General features: G+C 30.9%; 1 protein-coding gene across 1 annotated transcript; it reads left to right on the forward strand.

Annotated features, from left to right (window-relative positions):
- Positions 1–388: 388 nt before the first annotated feature.
- Positions 389–18,111, forward strand: LOC114314526 (uncharacterized). Its single transcript, XM_082900533.1, has 5 exons — positions 389–663; positions 15,952–16,068; positions 16,207–17,254; positions 17,402–17,535; positions 17,619–18,111. The coding sequence occupies exons 1-5, from the start codon at positions 389–391 to the stop codon at positions 18,109–18,111; spliced, it is 2,067 nt and encodes a 688-aa protein (XP_082756659.1).
- Positions 18,112–19,036: the final 925 nt, after the last annotated feature.

Raw genomic sequence — 19,036 nt, forward strand, 5'->3', positions numbered from 1 at the left:
GCACGGTAATAGTTGCTCGGGTTATTCAGAACAATGTTATGCCATGACAGCTGGACAGCCTCTTCATTCCTTTTCGCTATGTAAATATTTGCTGATTTACTGAAAACCAACTGAAACCAGAAGCTATTCCAATTTTGTAATAAAGCGGATACAGAAATTTGCTCGGCCAAGAGACTGGTTTGAGCTGAAGTTCTCCATTCGTGAAGTGAAGTGCAAACCTTTCTCTTGAGTAGTTGGTTTCAGTGAGCCTAGAATACAAGAAGCGTCCCAGTGACAAATTTTGGGTTAGTAAGCTAGTGTCTGTGGGTAATTAAAACTCTGCCATTCAAAAACAGAATTTGTACTTACAAGCACAAAGTTGCCAGTGTTGAGCATTACGGCATAAGAAATGGGGGTTTTGGGTTGTGCCTTCCATATTGTTTGGTCTTTACGATTATTCAGTGTGAGGCCTTCTGCTGTGAGCTTAACGGTTGAATTTGTTCGCACCGGACTAGTTGTGTTTGCATGCCAGGCGATGGTCCTCTCGGGTATACGTGCAAACCATATGGCAAGCAAGAAGATGTTTGTATTGTTCAGCGGGCGAAATCCAAAGGAAAAATCCCCAGAAGGCGAAATCCACGAAGAGTTGTCACCAATGGAAGAAAGTGATGAATCCAAACTTATGTAAGAAACACCAAATACAGGCAAAAATGAGTAATGTTAGGAATCATGAAAATTATCATGAAATATTCTCAACCTTTGGATTACCCATACAATAAAACATCACACACTAATCAATGGATGAAAAATCTTCATGATACACTTCATGATATATTTTTTATGATCCCTAACATTAGGCAAAAAAGACAGCAAGAGCAGATGGCAGATAGCAGAAGAAGCCATTAAAGCTTGTTGCCTTTACTGCAAACAAGGTTTGCACCAATATTAGATTCATTTGATTTAGCCAATTGGCCTAGATTTGTACTATATGCACAAAAATAAGTCATTCATATAGAGGCCAACCCTCTTATTTTTGGTTTGTGAATCATTCTGTAATTGATTTATATACAAATATATTTATTGATTGGACTAACATTAATGGGTAAATTATACCGATAGTCTTTATATTTTGCCGCTTATGTTATTTTAATTTCTACAGTTTCAATTGGCTCAATTTTGATCCTTAATTTTAAATTTTACGTCAATTTGATCCTATTGATAACGCTATTAGGGTTTTTAATAGAAAATTTTCACTTAATTAGTTAAAGTTAAGTTACTGAATTGATCAAGTTTACAATTTTAATACTAAAAGTATGACACATGCCGTTCATGTGCGCATTTACCATTAAAAAAATACTAACAATTAGACTAATTTAAGACAAAGTCAAAAATTCGATGTCAAAATCAATCCTATTAAAATTATAGTGATAAAAATGACACAAAAACCAAAATACAGAGATTGATGGTGTAATTTGTCCAACATTAATATAGCATCGATAATATTACACACACAATTATTACCTAATTTTTTTTTTCAAAAATTATTAATATATAATTCAAATTTGTTTAGTATGTACCTCACAATATAGTAATCTCATCTACACTTTTCCATTATGGTAACTAGGGTATCACCCGTGCTATGTACGGATTGTGTTTACAATTATCTATATATGTAAATTGCGATTTTTAAATGTCTTTTTTTTTTTATTTTAAATGTCTTCTTTTTTTTTTCCTTTTTTATATTATATTAAAGTTTAATATTTTGATAATAATTATATGTGTTGGACTTTTCAAGGAATTAAATGTTTTTATTTTATTTTATTTTATATTATATTAAAGTTTAATATTTTGATAATAATCATATGTGTTGAACTTTTCAAGGAATTCATATGTGTTGGACTTTTCAAGGAATTTTTTTAATGCTTGTTCTTAATGCATTAAAGTGTTATTATGAGGAATAATAATCATATGTGTTGGGGCTTTTCAAGGAATTCATATGTGTTGGACTTTTCAAGAAATTTTTTTATACTTGTTCTTAATGCATTAATGTGTTATTATGAGGGTAAGGCTTGGGGATTAGGAGAAATTAATAAATGATAAGTTTGTTTTTTTTTTAAAAATCAAAAAATCAAAAAATTTAGATTGAAATATTAGAGGTTCCATAAGGCTTGGAGGTTAGAAATTTCATTTTCCTTAATATATAGACTAGCCTATCACCCGTGCTATGTACGGGATAATTATAGATATTTATATTTGTTTTAGATTTTTTTTAATATATAAATTATGTTTTTTAAGATTTTTTATAAAAATAATTTAACAATCTTATCACTAACCATAGTATATGAGAAAAGTTGAAAATGGTACTGCAGTAACTATACACAGATTGTATCTATAATTATTTGTATGAGAAAATTTTAAATGTTGATCAGGAGATTTTGACCAAATCAATAAATGCAGGCATGCGGATTGAAAAAAGTTAATAAATGCTGATTAGGAGATTTTGACCAAATCAGTAAATGTTGAGTTTTTTTTTTTAATAAAAAATTTAGAAAATTCAGATTGGGATATTGAAGCTCCCACAGGATTTGGGGTTAAAAACTCCATTTTCCTTAAAAACCCCTTTGAGTGTTTATGTTTATCTAACTTCAATCATATTAAAAAATTAAATTATAAACAAAATGAGATAACTTCAATCATACAAATCACATTTTTTTTAATGCTATCTAACTACAATCACATTTTTTTCATAATAAAAAAAAAATAATTCAAAAAAAGGACCATTAAAATAGTAAATAAAAAGATTATTTAGTAGTATTGAACAAACGACAATCACATTTTTTTTGTGAGTGTTTATGTTTATCTAACTTCAATCATATTAAAAAAATCAAATTATAAACAAAAGCAGATAATTTCAATCATACAAATCATAATTTTTTTAATGCTATCTAACTACAATCATATTTTTCTCATAATAAAAAAATAATAATTGAAAAAAAGAACCATTAAAATAGTAAATAAAAATATTATTTATAACTATTGAACAAACTACAATCACATTTTTCTTTTTGTAAGTTAACTTCAATCATATTAAAAAATAAAATTATAAACAAAATGAGATAATTTCAATCATACAAATCACAATTTTTTAATGCTATCTAATTATCATCAATAATTAAAAAAATCAATCACAAATTAAGTCAATTGATAATTGAAAAACACAAGAATTTATTTTCAAAAAACATAGTGAGTTAAAAAGATCAATTACAATTTTTTTTGAGTCAAAATACAATCTAATCATCATCAATAATTGGTGTGTTATGTGACCCTAATGAGTGCAATCCATTTTGTTTTTCAAAAAACACAGTGAGTTAAAAATCAAATCACAAATTAAGTGAATTGATAGTTAAAAAACACAATAATTTTTTTTCAAAAAACACAGTGAGTTAAAAAAATCAATTACAATTTTTTTTTTTCAAAATACAATCTAATCATTATCAATAATTGGTACTTTAAAAATCAGATCAGAAAAAAATCAAATCAAATCACAAATATTTTTTTCATAAATAATTGTAAAGAAAAACCATTAAAGCAGTAAATAAAAGATTAAATCACATTAAAAAAAAAAAGAACCATTGAACAACTACAATCACATCACATTTTTCCCATAATAAAAAAATAAATAATAAAAAAAGAACCATGGGCTAACTACAATCACATTAAAATAGAACCATTGAACTAACTACAATCATTTTTTTTTCTTCGTGAGTGTTTATGTTTATCTAACTTCAATCATATTAAAAATAAAATTAAAATAGTAAATAAAAAGATTAAATAACATTAAAAAAACCATTAAATTAACTACAACAATTATATTAAAAAAAAGAGCAATTGAACAAACTACAATCACATCACATTACAATCACATTTTTTTTCTTTGTGAGTGTTTATATTTATTTAAATTCAATCATATTAAAAATAAAATTAAAATAGTAAATAAAAAGATTAAATAACATTAAAAAAAACCATTGAACTAACTACAACAATCATATTAAAAAAAAGAGCCATTGAGCAATCTATAATCACATCACATTTTTCCCATAATAAAATAAATAAATGAAAAAAAAGAACTACTAAACTAACTACAATCACATTTAAAAAAAAAAAGAATCATTCAACTAATTATAATCACATTTTTCTCTTTGTGAGGGTTTATATTTATCTAACTTCAATCATATTAAAAAATCAAATTATAATTTTTTTATTCGCTAGAAAAATCACAAAATATTTTTATGCACTATCTAACTACAATATTAAAAGAGTAAACAAAAGAAAAAGTCAAGAAGGAGAAAACAAAAAGAAGACTTACTGTTTGCATACGTGGTCACTGAAGTTGAAAGTGTAGAAGTAAGAAGTTAAGAAGGAAAAAACAAAAAAGAGACTCACTGTTTGCAATAGATATGTGAAAAGTTAAAAAGAGTGTGTGTGTTGGAGAAGTTAAAAAGATTTGGAAGAATTTAATAATTGCTAAGTTTTTTTTTAAAAAAAAAATCAAAAAAAATTAAGAAATTAAGATTCAAATACTGTAACTCCCACAAAACTTGTAGGTTAGAGATAGATATAAATAAATAGATAGATATAGATATAGATATTTATATTTGTTTTAAATTGTTTTTAATATACAAATTATTTGTTTTGGAAAAGGTACTGCAGCAATTATGAGAGAAGTCAAAAAGTCTTGTAGGTTGAGAGAAGTTAATAAATGCTGAGGTTAATTTTTTTTTTTTTAAAAAACAAAAAATTAGAAAATTAGGATTAGCATATTGGAGCTCTCACAAGCCTTGGGGGTTAAAAATCCCATTTTACTTAATATATAGTACTAACCTATCACCCGTGCTATGCATGGGATAATTATATATATTTATATTTATTTTAGATTTTTTTTAATATATAAATTATGTTTTTTAAGATTTTTTTCTTATTACTAACCATAGTGTATGGGGGAAGTTGAAAAGGGTACTGCAGTAACTATACACGAATTGTATCTATAATTATTTGTATGAGGGGATTTTAAATGCTGATCAAGGGATTTTGACCAAATCAATAAATACTGAGTTTTTTTTTTAAATAAAAAATTTTAAAAATTCAAATTGGAATATTGAAGCTCCCATAGGCATTGGGGGTTAAAAACTCCCTTTTGCTAGATATAGATAGATAGATAGATATATCTTTTTATTTTTATTTTTATTTTTGTGTGGTTTCTATTCGAATATTTTTTTTTTCAATTTATTTAAAATGGAGTTGTGGGTATCTTTTTTTTTAAAATTTAATTTATCTGTGGTTTCCATTCGTTTTTAATTATTATTATTTAGGTAAGTTATGATATGAGTTAGATATGTGATAGACATGTGAGTTTTATTGATTTAAAATTTATTTAGATAAACTTTAAAGATTTTTTTTTAGTTTTTTAGTTTTTTTTGTTATGTTATAATATAATATATATAAAATATAGATAGATATCTACAACTTTAATAGAAAATATTATCTGATTTTTTGGGGAAAAGAAAATTTGTGAGAGAGATTAGGAGGGAGAGATTATGAAATATTTTTGTTATTAAATAAATAAATCAGTCAATAGTTTTTTTTAATCTATTTTGTAAATTAAAAATCAATAATTTTGAAAAATTGATTAATTTGTCCCATTAAGTGATTAAATTTTTTTATAGATATACATAAAAAAAAATACATAATTATATTATTAAATCATAATTCAAATTTGGATGTTATATCTTTTTGAGATCTATAACTAAATTCTTATCTCTTTTTTTTTTTTTTTTTTTGTGTGTGTGTGTGTAACCATAGTGTATGGGAAAAATTGAAAAGGGTGTTGCAATAATTATGAGAGAAGTCAAAAGGGATCTATTTTGTAAATTAAAAATCAATAATTTTAGAAAATTGATTAATTTGTCCCATTAAGTGATTTAAAATTTTGATAGATATACATAAAAAAAAATACATAATTATATTATTAAATCATAATTCAAATTTAGATGTTATATCTTTTTGAGATCTATAGCTAAATTCTTATCTTTTTTTATTTTTATTTTTGTGTGTAACCATAGTGTATGGGAAAAATTGAAAATGGTGTTGCAATAATTATGAGAGAAGTCAAAAGGGATTGTGGGTTGAGAGAAGTCAATAAATACTGAGATTGGGTTGGGAGAAGTCAATAAATGCTGAGATTTTTTTTTTAAAATCAAAAAATTAGAAAATTAGGATTAGGAGATTGGAGCTCCCACGGGCCTTGGGGTTAAAAACCCCCTTTTGCTTAATATATAGTATAGATGAGAGAAGTCAAAAGGGATTGTGGGTTGGGAGAAGTCAATAAATGCTGAGATTTTTTTTTAAATCAAAAAATTAGAAAATTAGGATTAGGAGATTGGAGCTCCCACAGGCCTTGGGATTAAAAACTCCCTTTTGCTTAATATATAGTATAGATTTTCTTGACAATTTTTGTGGGTGCCTAGAGTTTTCCTAGAGATATTTTTGTCCAAGTTTTTTTTTTTTTTTTTAACCAAATTTTTGTGGGTGCCTAGAGTTTTCCTAGAGATATTTTTGTCCAAGTTTTTTTTTTTTTTTAACCAGAAAATGAAGGATGCTCTGTGGTGTCATCACAGCATCCGTAGGCTCAGGCGCTGGGTAACCGGTTCCCAGCCTGATTTAACCCAACCCATAAGAAGGGACCCACTACCGAGGCACCAATGGAGCGCAACCTTGCCACAGACAAGCCCAGATTTCGATTGGAGTACAAGGCGAGTTCTCTACAGAGAACCAGTTGCAAAACAACCTTTATTTACCTCCCTTAAGATTCGAACCTGGGTCAAACTTGGAAAATAGGAAGCATTCACCATCAGGCCACCACCCCCGATGGTATATTTTTGTCCAAGTTTGGGTCCTATGGATGGTAGCCTCCATTTCCGCATATTCATTTTGCTCACTTCGGACACTCGATCAATAATTTTTTAATTACAATTATATCATCGAGCAAAAATGGCTAATAAAGATATCAGGACACGTGTCATCCTTTTGGTTAGGGATGATAATTTTTTCTGCCCTACTTTACCACCACATTTCCTGCCCCATCGTGTCCTGTATGGATTTTTCTTGCCTTGGGGTTGGGATGGATTGTATTTTCCGTCCGATTCTAACACATCCCTGCTCCATTTATATTTACTAAATATAATTTATTTATACATAATATGTATCATTTAATTTTTTTTTGAATATGATAAAATTAAAATCCACAAGATTATACTTCATATTCATTTTCACTCCTTTCTTTTTCATCTTACATTTTTGAAGAAATTACAAAAAACAATTCCCAAGGTTTGACCCTTATAACAAAATAAATTATGATTTTTTTAATTTTATCCATTTAATTTTTTTGATTTATTTTCAATTTAAACTATTTGTCTATTTTCGTTAGGTAAAATTGACGAAAAATAGTTATTTAGGCCTCGTTTGGCAAGAGGCTATTTTAGCCAATTAGCCAAAAAGTTACTAAATTAGCCAAAAAGCCAACAACCCATACCAAAAAGTCAAAGATTCTCTTTTCTCTCTACTTTTTGCACATCTTTTCGTAATTAGACAAAAAGCCATCCCAAACATACAAGTTTTTTTTACCTACCTTTTTAGCCAAATAGCCAAAAAGTTATTAAATTAGCCTGTTCCCAAACGAGGCCTTAGTCATTAAACTTAATGTAAGTGTACATAAAATGTCTAAAATACCATTTTTGTTAAGTTTAATAATTAAAATATCGGTTTTTAGTCAATTTTAATGAAAATAAGTAATTAATTTAGATTGAAAATAAATTAAAAAATTATCATCTTTGAATCAATGAGTTTCATTCAATATTTGATCTATAAGTCAGAGGTGAAATGTTTTTGAGAAGGTATTAAAAACTTATTTAGTTTTCAAAATAAATTTAAACAATCTACTATTTAATTTGACTTACTTCATTTACTGCCCCCATATGTAAAAATAGAAGCTCCCCATACCAAGCTGTTCGAGTACTTACTATGAATAAATAAATAAATAAAACAAAACATATACAAAGGAAAGTAATCATAGGAATTTTCAAGGCAAAGATTAGAAAGTTCAATGGCGATGTAAATCTTTTCCTCTTTTTGAATTTATCAATAAAAGCTTTTCTTCGGCATTGAACTTTCAAAGATAAAAACTTGAACTGTGAGTTGTAGGCAGGACTGTTTCTCAAAGACTTTATGCAAGTCTATCAAACATTTCAATAGGATTTAATCTTGTGTGTCCTATGTATAAGCTGTTGGAATTATGGTTTTTTTTTTTTTTTTATAGGTTTATTTTGGGTTAATTTTGAGCCCAAATTTGAGTGGGACCCACACATCTTTTGGAGTGGGTTCAAAGAGGTAACGTGTTCCTTACTGTATGGCAAGTCACACGGTGCAAATGGTTCGTCAAAACAATTTATGAGTGAATAGGAACTTGATGTCGTTTTCAGATTCGTGGAATGGACAATTAAAGAGTAAAATGTGGGTTTCTTTGAAATGATCATCCCACATTGAAACTTGAAGAGAGCTTGTATGTGCTTGTAAGCTCTAGGTAGACAAACTTGGGTTGGACCCCAAGAGGCACCTTAAGTTTGTAGAAGGGAGGGCTTATGGACAATGTGGGTTTTGGCTCAAATCACCACGCACACGCCCGCCATGGACAGCCGGGCGCGGGTGTGGGTCGGGTTAGTCATACTATTAATTTTTTGTGTGGGTTGCACCTGTACAGTTTGATTTCATATTTGTTCAATTTAAAATTGAACCTGTTCAGATCTGTTCGAATAGGCACCATTTGCCTATAAATACAAACCATCTTCCAGCATTTTGATCATTCCGAAATTCACTTGTTGCCTTCCTGTTTTGCTCTCTTGCATAAATATTCTTCATACTAGTTCTAGAGAATTTTCTAAGAGTATAGAACATATGTTTTGATTCGCCGAATAGATTGTTTGTAGTGCCACTACAATTTGTGAAACGATCATTGTATTGTGGAAGATAGACGTCATTTATCCGAAAGCACCTGAGCGAGACGAATCTATCTTAAGGATAGAGCGTCATACACTCGCCTTGATTTTAAAGTTGTCTCAGTAAATAAATTTTGTAAGTAATTTATTTCTATTTGGTTTCAAGTTATTTATTTTACACAGAAGATTGTTCCAACAATCTTAAGACAGATTCAAATTATTCTGTTTATACATAATTTTTCGTTTGTTTCTCTTTCTTCTTTTCTTCTTACAGAAATTATTTTCTGTGCTTATACAAAATAATATTCTGATTGGAAAATACAAATAGTAGTAATATACTATTTGACAAATAGTAGTAATATACTGTTTATTTTCTTTGACAACTAATAGTAGTATACTGGTAGTCATTAACAATTTTAAAATATTCATTTATAAAGTTGGTTAGAAATTAATTTTGGTTCAGAAATAATTTCTGATTTTTCATTAATTAAAATTTTGTTTTCAGTATTTTAATTTTTGAAGTGTTACAGAAATATTTTTTTTTCAGTGTGGAATTAATTTGTTTAAATAAAATTTATTTTCAAATTAATTGGAAATAAAAGTTACAATTCTTGTTTCTTTTATTTTTATAGAATTTAAATTCTGTGTTTTTTGTTTAATTTCTGTGTAGTATAAAATTTTAATTATAATTTTTTATAATTTAGAATTCATGACTACTGAAATTAATGCTCAAACAAGTACTAGTATAGTGGCTGCAATTCTCCAACCCCTCATCTTGTTGTGATTGTGCTAATGAATCACGGTGAAAAGCCAGAGAAGTTCTTAGGAATTGATTTTAAAAAATGTCAGCGGAAAATATTGTTCTATCTTACTACTCTAAACTTGCCGCGTTTCCTCCGTAAGAATGCTCCTACTCTGAACGAGGATGAAACCAACCGACAAGTGGTTGTTGCGGTCGATGCCTGAAAATATGCTGATTTCCTTTGCCGGAACTACATTTTGAACGACCTTGATAACACATTGCACAACGTCTATAACCCTATCAAGATGGAAAAAGAACTTTGGTAGTTTTTGTAGAAAAAGTATAAAACAGAAGATGCTGACTCAAAGAAATTTGTGGTTGGTAAATTTTTGGATTTTTGATGGTTGATTCTAAAACTGTGATCAGCCAAGTTCAAGATTTCCAACTTATTTTGCATGACATTCATGCAGAAGCCATGTCTCTCAGTGAATCCTTCGAAGTTGCTGCCTTAATTGAAAATTACCACAAGCCTCGAAGGAATTCAAGAACTACCTCAAACACAAGCGCAAAGAAATGACTTTGGAGGAATTGATTGTGCGTTTGAGGATTGAGGAGGACAACCACAATATTGAGAAGCGAGATGGTAAGCATTCGATGGAGTCTAAGGCAAATATGGTGAAACATGCTCCGAAAATAAAGAAACGGAAGTATGCTGGAGAAAGTTCCGCACAAGGCTCTAAAGGAGGGAAAACTAAAAAGTACAAGTTTAATGGCAAATATTACATCTGTGACAAAGAAGGACAACGGGCCAAAGATTGCCGTAACAAACGCAAAGGCAAAGGAAGATCAAGCCAGAAGCCTGTTCAAGCCATTATGATCGAAGTGGACAAAATTTCTAATGGTGTGGATGACATAAATCTTTCTACAGTTGTTTTCGAGACAAACCTTGTTAGAAATCCTAAAGAATGGTGGGTGGACACTGGTGCTACTCACCATATCTATGCTGACAAAAAGATATTCACATCTTGTTTTGTGGTGGACAACGGTGAACAACTTTTCATGGGCAACTCCTCAACTTCTAAAGTTAAAGGACAAGGAAAGATTATTATAAAGATGACATCTAGAAAGGAACTCACTCTCAACAATGTGTTACATGTACCGGACATTCGCAAGAATCTAGTCTCCAGATCTCTGTTAAGTAAAAATGGGCTTAGGCTAGTGTTTGAGAGTGATAAATTTGTACTTACTAAGGCCTCGTTTGGCAAGTTAACATTTTAGTCAAAAAGTCAAAAGGTTATTAAATAAGCCAAAAAGTCTATAATCTATACCAAAAAGTCAAAATTTTCTTTTTCTCTCTACTTTTTGCACATCTTTTCGTAAAAAGCTAAAAATTCACCCTAAACATACTAGTTTTTTTTACCTCATATTTTAGCCAAAAAGCCAAAAAGTTACTAAAATAGCATGTTCCCAAACGAGGCCTAGAATGAGATGTATGTAGGAAAATGTTACATGTCTGATGGCATTTTCAAGCTAAATGCAATGACTATTTGTAGACACCCTATTTTTGACCACCCTTACGACTTGGACGCCACCGCTTGTGCACCCAATGATGAATTTGTATATGCTTGTCAAGTGCTTGAAATCCTCGGCAGAATGCCACAACTTTGAGCCTTCAAACCCTACACACCTTTTGTCTTGTTTTGGACCAAAACCATAGTTTTTCAAGCCTAAAAAACCTTGGGACTTGCCGGCCACCACTGTGGATTGTTGGCCACCAGTGTAGGCTGCGGGCCACTTGTGTGGCCTGCCGACCAGCATTAGTGGCCTGCCGGCCGCAAGTGTATTTTTGCAAAATATTTTGGCCAGCTGTGCCAGTTGTTTTCACAGATACATGCACCAGCCTACGCATGTATGTATTGATATTTTTTTAGGGAGTTTCATTGTTTTCTACATATAGGGGGCCTCCCCTACCATTTTTTAGGGTTGAACATTTTAGAGCAGAATATTTTCTCTCTCTCTCTCTCTCTCTCTCTCTCTCTCTCTTGCAAATTCTTGAGCCATTACCTATACACTCTAAACCAAACCTTGTGGTCTTTGAGCTGAGGTACTTTTGAGCCTACTTTGAGCTCTTGAGGGTGTGTAAGTATTGATTTGTTGCTTAGAAAGGATTCTCCTCTTCAAGAGGTATAAGTCTTGACTTGTTTCCTTGCTTTGTTTGCTATTTTTATTACTCTTTTTCTACTATTTTTTGGGCTATCTAAACTCTGAAATTTTGGGCTGAAACTTATGGTTTAAGGCCAATAAGGGTGGAGGGGTGGCTCACAATTCCTTCTACCTAGCTTCCTAGGCCTTTACCCTTGTATTTCCCACCTTGTTGTCTCCTTTTTTTGAGCTTTTAAATACTAACTTTTAGAGGCTTTTCAATGGCAAAGAACATGTTTTAAAGTCCAAAAATAGAGGGGGTAGCCTCCCCTCTTTATTCTTTGTTTACTAGCTTACATAGCTCCATGTTGTAGCTTATCATTTTGGCTATTTTTGTCTTAATTCCAGCATGTTTTAGGACTGATTTAGTACTGTTTTAGGACTATTTTTTAAATGTTCATTGCATTTGAGCCTTGTATTACATATTTGTAGTGTAATAGTCCTCACAGGTTTGGTGGTTTAGGCCTTAGCCACCAACCTATTTGAGTTGATAGTGTTTATTTCTTGTTTTCCTTGCTTGTGATCACCTTTAATCATCTCTGCAACCTCCCTCCTTTCTTGGCTTTTTCTTTGCTTTGAAAGTTGTTTCAAGCTACTTGTTTGTTTAAGCTTGAGATTGAGGTCTTGTGTTTAATGGTTTAATCCCTTTGTGGGTTCATTACCAACGGTATGACACTTCTCTCATGTCTAAAACAACTCTTGGTTTGGTGCTCCTTTCCGTTAGAGGACTTAAAGCTCACTTTTGGACTCAATTAAAGAATGGTTGGTGATTAAAATGGAGTAATAAAATTGGGAGTAAAATGATGCAAGATAATAACTTGGTTAGGGTTCAATCGCATGTTAATTGAACCCGTGAGCCTTGAATTGTTCATACTTGTTCGTGATGAAAATGGTTCAAGAGTCATTGTCAACCACTTCCTAGGATCAATTCATGATAGCGAGGGGGTTTGAGAGTCTTTCATTGTGCATATTATTGAAATTGTTCCCTTTGGTTCATAGGCCATCATGCAAGGAAATTACATCAATTGATGGTTTGTGAATCAAATTTACCACTTCTTTAAGCTATTTGATGATAAAGAGGGGTAAAGTGTACTTTGAGAACACCCTGTTTTGTGCACTGTATGTTTTTTGTTGCAGCAGGGGGAACCAAGGTTCAATGGCCAGCAGACCACTATTTCTGGACGGCAGGCTACCATTTGTGGCTGGCCGGCCGGCCATCACTTTTGGCCTGCCGACCACTTTTGTCATATTGAGCAACAACCCTTCTGGAATAGAACAGAGTAGAAGATGAGGTCAAAGATGTTCTACTATGCAACAGAAGCATTCTGGCAGCAGAACAGTGTGCTTTTCGAGTAGAAATCCGCGCATGCATGAGCATCTCTCACTTCCCGGGACTAATTAGTTATTTTTGTTACTTTATTCATGTTGTAATTAATTAGTTAGCTAATTAGCATTTTGTAATTAATTAATTAGTGTCATTACTTAGTTAGTTCCAATTTGTAATAATTAGTTAGAATAGTTAATTTGTTGTGATGTTGTAATAACTAGCTAGTATAGTTAGTTAATTTGTTTTGTAATAATTAGTTAATTAACTTAGCTAGTTAATTTATTCGAACCCTCCTGCAGGGCCGGCCCTGGGGGCAGGCAAGAGAGGTCTGTGCCTTGGGCCCCCAAATTTGGGCTGAAAATAGGGGCTCCCAAATATAATTTTGTGTTTTAGATATTAAAAAAAAAAAACACACACACACAATAATATTATAGGCTTAATTGAACATGGGGCCAAAAAAAAAAACAAAAAACACATCATCATAGAGGCCCAATTGAACATGGGGCCCACAAAAAAAGAAACCCATCATAATATAATACCCACCTGAGAGGAATGAATTCAGTGCACTAGGTCCAAAAAGAAACACAATCTCTCTCTCTCTTGCATTTGAATTTCAGAATTTCAGATTAAATCGTTGTTACCCAAAAGACAACCTAAGAGGGGAGGTGAATTACGTTTTTACAATTAAAATTAATAATACCCTAATAAAAATTATGACTAGCACAATAGATAAATATAATTAATGAAATAAAAATAATTAAAACAAGTGTCTTAACAACTATGTCAGTTAATGATTTTAGCACAGTAAAAATGTGAAATATAACTATGGCAATTTAAAATAAAATAAAGAGATAAGGGAGAGAGAAGCAAACAAATTTATAGTGGTTCGGCTTCAACTCGGCCTACGTTCACTCCTCAAGTTTCACTTGAGATTTTCCACTATCTTCTAGCTTCACAGGGGTGCTAGTAACCTGTTTACAAATGGGGCAATCCTCCACGGATTTTACACAAACTTCACAAGGCCAAACCCCTGCAAATCTTAGGTGATTCACAATCACTCTCAAGATTTCAAGAACACAGTGTTTGCAACACTTTTACAAGATGAAATGATATTTTTTGTTTCAAAGAAAGCTTACAATAAATATCTCTCAAAGATAGATATATAAAATGAAGCTTTCATTTTTCTGTAAATCTCACACAGGAAAGATGTGCTTAAAGCTATAAGGCTCAATGTATAATTTTTGAGAATAAATGTGAGTGATTATAGATCAAAGAATATTTTCAGATTTTTTTGTAACTTGTTTACATTAGAGGCTTTGGTATATATAATGAAAATTATAGCCGTTTATAGCCGTTGTATTCATTTGAATTTATAGCCATTTATAACCGTTCTAGTCATTTGAATTTATAACCGTTTATAGTCGTTGTACTTCCATCATTACCAATTTGAATATCTTCCACTCCATCATTACAAATTTGAATATCTTCCACTTGAACCTTTTGGCCTTTTGAACCTTTATAGTTGTTTATAGCCGTTGTACTTCCATCATTACTAATTTGAATATCTTTCACTTGAACCTTTTGAACCTTTTGGCCTGCTGCTGTGCTAGGCTGTTTGAACCTTTGTTTTGAGCTATTTGAACTCCTGATTTAATCAAATATTAAATACATTCTATCAACATTTAGGATAAAGGTTTAGGTGAGAAATAATGGGATAAAATAAATTTTGATTCTATTTTTTTCTTTCAAATAAATCATCAAAATAAATTTTAATTCAATTTTTCTCTTTCAAATAAATCATCAAAATAAATTTTGATTAAAATATAATTAAATAAATCATCAAAATAAATTTTGGATTCTATTTTTCTCTTTCAAATAAATTAAAACATAATTAAATAAATCATCAAAATAAATAAGTCTAACAACCGTCCCTAACTCCGTGAGTCCACCTTCTTCATACCACCTTCAGTCATCTCCTCCCCTCCATATTCGACGCAAACGCTGAGCATCAATCAACGATTTTGGACAGCAAAATTGTGACTCCTCTCTCTCTCTCTCTCTCTCTATATATATATATATATATATCACATTTAAATGAAGGAAGTTGTTGCTCTAATTTTCCCCCTAATTTCTTGCCCTAATTGCCCCCTCCCCTTGTTTTTCCTCTAATTTCTTGCCCTATATAATTTGTTCTTTAAATTAGAAAAATACCTAATTTATGTGCTTTAGTGGAAGTCTATAATTTTTGTTGTGCTCTAATTCTGAAAATTAATTATTTGCAAAGATCCGTGATTGTAGATTTGTGTAGATTTTTGATTATATAGGATAGTCATGCCTCCTATGAAGTATATTTCTGGATGCGAAAAAAGGAAAGAAAAAAAAAAAAAAAGCAAATATTATAAAATTTTATTCAATCTCAATTGGGAGCGCTTGATAAATTTTTTGGTTGCAAGAAACAAATAGAAAGTTCATGTTTGGTTGATGAAGATTTGGTAATTGAAGAACTTAATCAATGTAATGAGAATGATAACGAAGATTAATCTTTGAATGAGAATGAAAATAAAGATTTGGTGAATCTTTGAATGTAATGTTGAATATGGACCTTTAAATATTAATGACCCAAGTAATTGGTACAAGATTGATCATAATTTCAGAGATTTATTAGTTGAAAGATGTCCTATAAGAAGTAATGTTGTCGATTTTCCTAGAGATGATAAGGATAGACATTTCTCCTCTACATATTACATTCGAGATTTATCAAATGGAAAGAAGTAAGATAGGAAATGGCTAGTATATTCAGATGCTTCAAACAAAGTATTTTGCTTTTGTTGTAAATTGTTTAAGGAAGATGGGAACAAGACTCAGTTGGCTACTAATGGATTTAAAGATTGGAAGAATCTATGTCACAGGCTTAGAAGTCATGAAACTAGCAATGAGCACATTACTTGTATGAGCAAATGGGTTGAATTGGAAAAAAGATTGCAAAAGAATGAAACAATTGATAAAGGTGTTCAAGAACAAATCAATAGGGAGAGAGAACATTGGAAAAATGTGTTACTAAGGATAATTGTTGTTATGAGAACTCTTGCTAAAAATAATTTAGCGTTTCGTGGAGACAATGAGAAGATTTATCAAGAAAGAAATGGAAACTGTTTAAGTTTAATTGAAATGATTACTCAATTTGATTCAGTAATGCAAGACCACCTTCATTGCATTGAAAGGAATGAAATTCATTACCATTGTCTTGGTCTCAAAATTCAAAATGAATTGATACAGAAGTTAGCGGGTGAGATCAAAAGTACAATTATGAAAAGAATCAAAGAAGCGAGATATTTTTCAGTTATTCTTGATTGTACTCTGAATGTTAGTCATGAAGAACAAATGTCTCTTGTAATAAGATGTGTGGATGTTTCAACTAATCAAGTAAAGGTGGAAGAGTTCTTTTTAGAATTTTTAAAGGTGGATGATACATCGGGACTAGGTCTTTCTAATGTACTTAAAGAGGTATTGTGCACACTTCAACTTGATATTGGTGATATAAGAGGGCAAGGATATGATAATGGCTCTAACATGAAAGGAAAACACAAAGGTGTACAGAAAAGGCTACTTGAAATAAATCCTAGAGCATTCTACACACCATGTGGTTGTCATAGTCTTAACCTTGTACTTTGTGATATGGCTAACTCTTGTCCCAAAGCTATCTCTTTTTTTGGAGTGTTACAACGTATATATTTATTGTTTTCATCTTCTACAAAGAGGTGGAAAGTTTTCAAAGATCATGTGGCAGGTCTCACATTGAAGCTATTGTCACAAACAAGGTGGGAAAGTCGTGTTGAAAGTGTTAAAGCAATAAGATATCAAGCTCCACAAATAAGAGATGTTTTAAATCATTTGGAAAATATTGGTGAACCCCACAATACAAAGAGTGAAGCTGAGTCTTTAGCAACATATGAAATTGTGAACTTTGAATTTTTGTTTGGCATGATTATTTGGCACAATTTATTGTTTGTAGTTAACTCAGTTAGCAAAATATTTCAAAGGGAAGACATGCATATTGATGTTGCTATAATTTAGTTAAAATGACTCATTATGTTTCTTGAAAAGTATAGAGAAATTGGATTTTTGGATGCCATGATTGAGGCTACAGAAGTTACTACTCTAATGGAAATTGATCCAGTATTTCGTGAAAAGCGTGTCATTTGCAGAAAGAAGCAGTTTGATGAGAATGTTATGAAGAGGTGACACAGACTGTTGAAGAATCTTTTAGAGTTAATTGCTTTATGTATATAATTGATTAAGCTCTTTCTTCACTTAAGAGTAGGTTCGAACAATTTCAAGTATATGAGGAAAATTTTGGATTTTTGTTTGATTTGAAAAAGTTGAGTTCTACCAACAAGGAATGTTTGAAGACTTATTGTGTTAATCTTGAAGATTTTTTGAAACATGATGAACTTTCTAATATTGATGGGAGAGATCTATTTTCAGAGTTAAATGTCTTGAAAGAAGTTTTACCGGAAAGAAGCAAAAGGCCAATTGAAGTATTAAATTATTTGCAAACAATGGATGGTTATTTTCCAAATACATGGATTGTGTATCGAATTTTGTTAACTATACCTGTTACAGTGGCCTCTGGAGAAAGAAGTTTTTCAAAGTTGAAGTTAATCAAATCTTACCTTCGGTCAACCATGTCACAAGAAAGATTGAATGGGTTAGCTTTGTTATCTATTGAAAAGGATATGGTGGATAAATTTGATTATGCAAGCTTCATTAGTGATTTTGTGGCTAAAAATGTGAGAAGAGTAATGTTTATGTGATCGTTGGTTCAATTGTAAACTGGATATTGCTAAACTATAAAGCAACAAGACTAGGTTTTTACTTTTTTTGAGTATTTGTAATGATTGCTTCCTATTTTAATATATAAAAGTAAATTTTTGTTTATAATTTTAATGATTATATGTGCAAGTAAATTTTTTTGTAACTACAAACAAATAAAAAAACTTGTTGTAACTTATCGTTTTATCCATGAACTTTTTTTTTTCAATGTAAAAGGGGCCCCATTTTCGAAGTTCGCCTTGGGCCCCCTAAATCTCAGGGCTGACCCTACCCTCCTACGTGAGGGCACAATTATAATAATGTGTATGCCTTCCAACCCACGTCTTTCTCCATTTTATTTACCTGCTTATGATGGTTAGTTTAGAACATCATATTTCGTTTAGCATCTCTCATGCTTTGCATCCATTGTCTTGCATGCATTGAGTTTGGCTCATCATTCTAACTCGCATTGTTAGTTAATACTTCTTTGAATACGTGCTCAGACCACATGCAATCAAATTGATTCATATGCCATATTATATTAGTAGCCAAGCTTAGTAATTTCATATTGCATGTATTTCATTAGTCATATTGCATAGTTAGGATCACACATTTTTCCTAACTCTTTCATCTTTTTGGCTTCGAGTACTAGGTGAGCTCTTTTGTGCTTTAATATATTGCACGAATGTGATTGTTGCCATGTTTAGCATGCTTTCCATGAGGCTAATTGCTTGAATTAGAATAATTTGAGTAATGTTCATATGTGATCACTTTTTCAAGTGGTACATATTCGAAATAATTTTCAAAACAAACATGAGATCAAGTGTTCCAATTTTTGCAAATTAGTCTATACGTGTGTGTGCGCATCACATAGTAAAGTTAGTCTAATAACCAGAACAAGAGCATATAACATCAATAAGATTCACA

The sequence above is a fragment of the Camellia sinensis genome, chromosome 13 (assembly GCF_055761805.1).
Source record: "Camellia sinensis isolate YWXY chromosome 13, ASM5576180v1, whole genome shotgun sequence".
NCBI classification, from domain to species: Eukaryota; Viridiplantae; Streptophyta; class Magnoliopsida; order Ericales; family Theaceae; genus Camellia; species Camellia sinensis.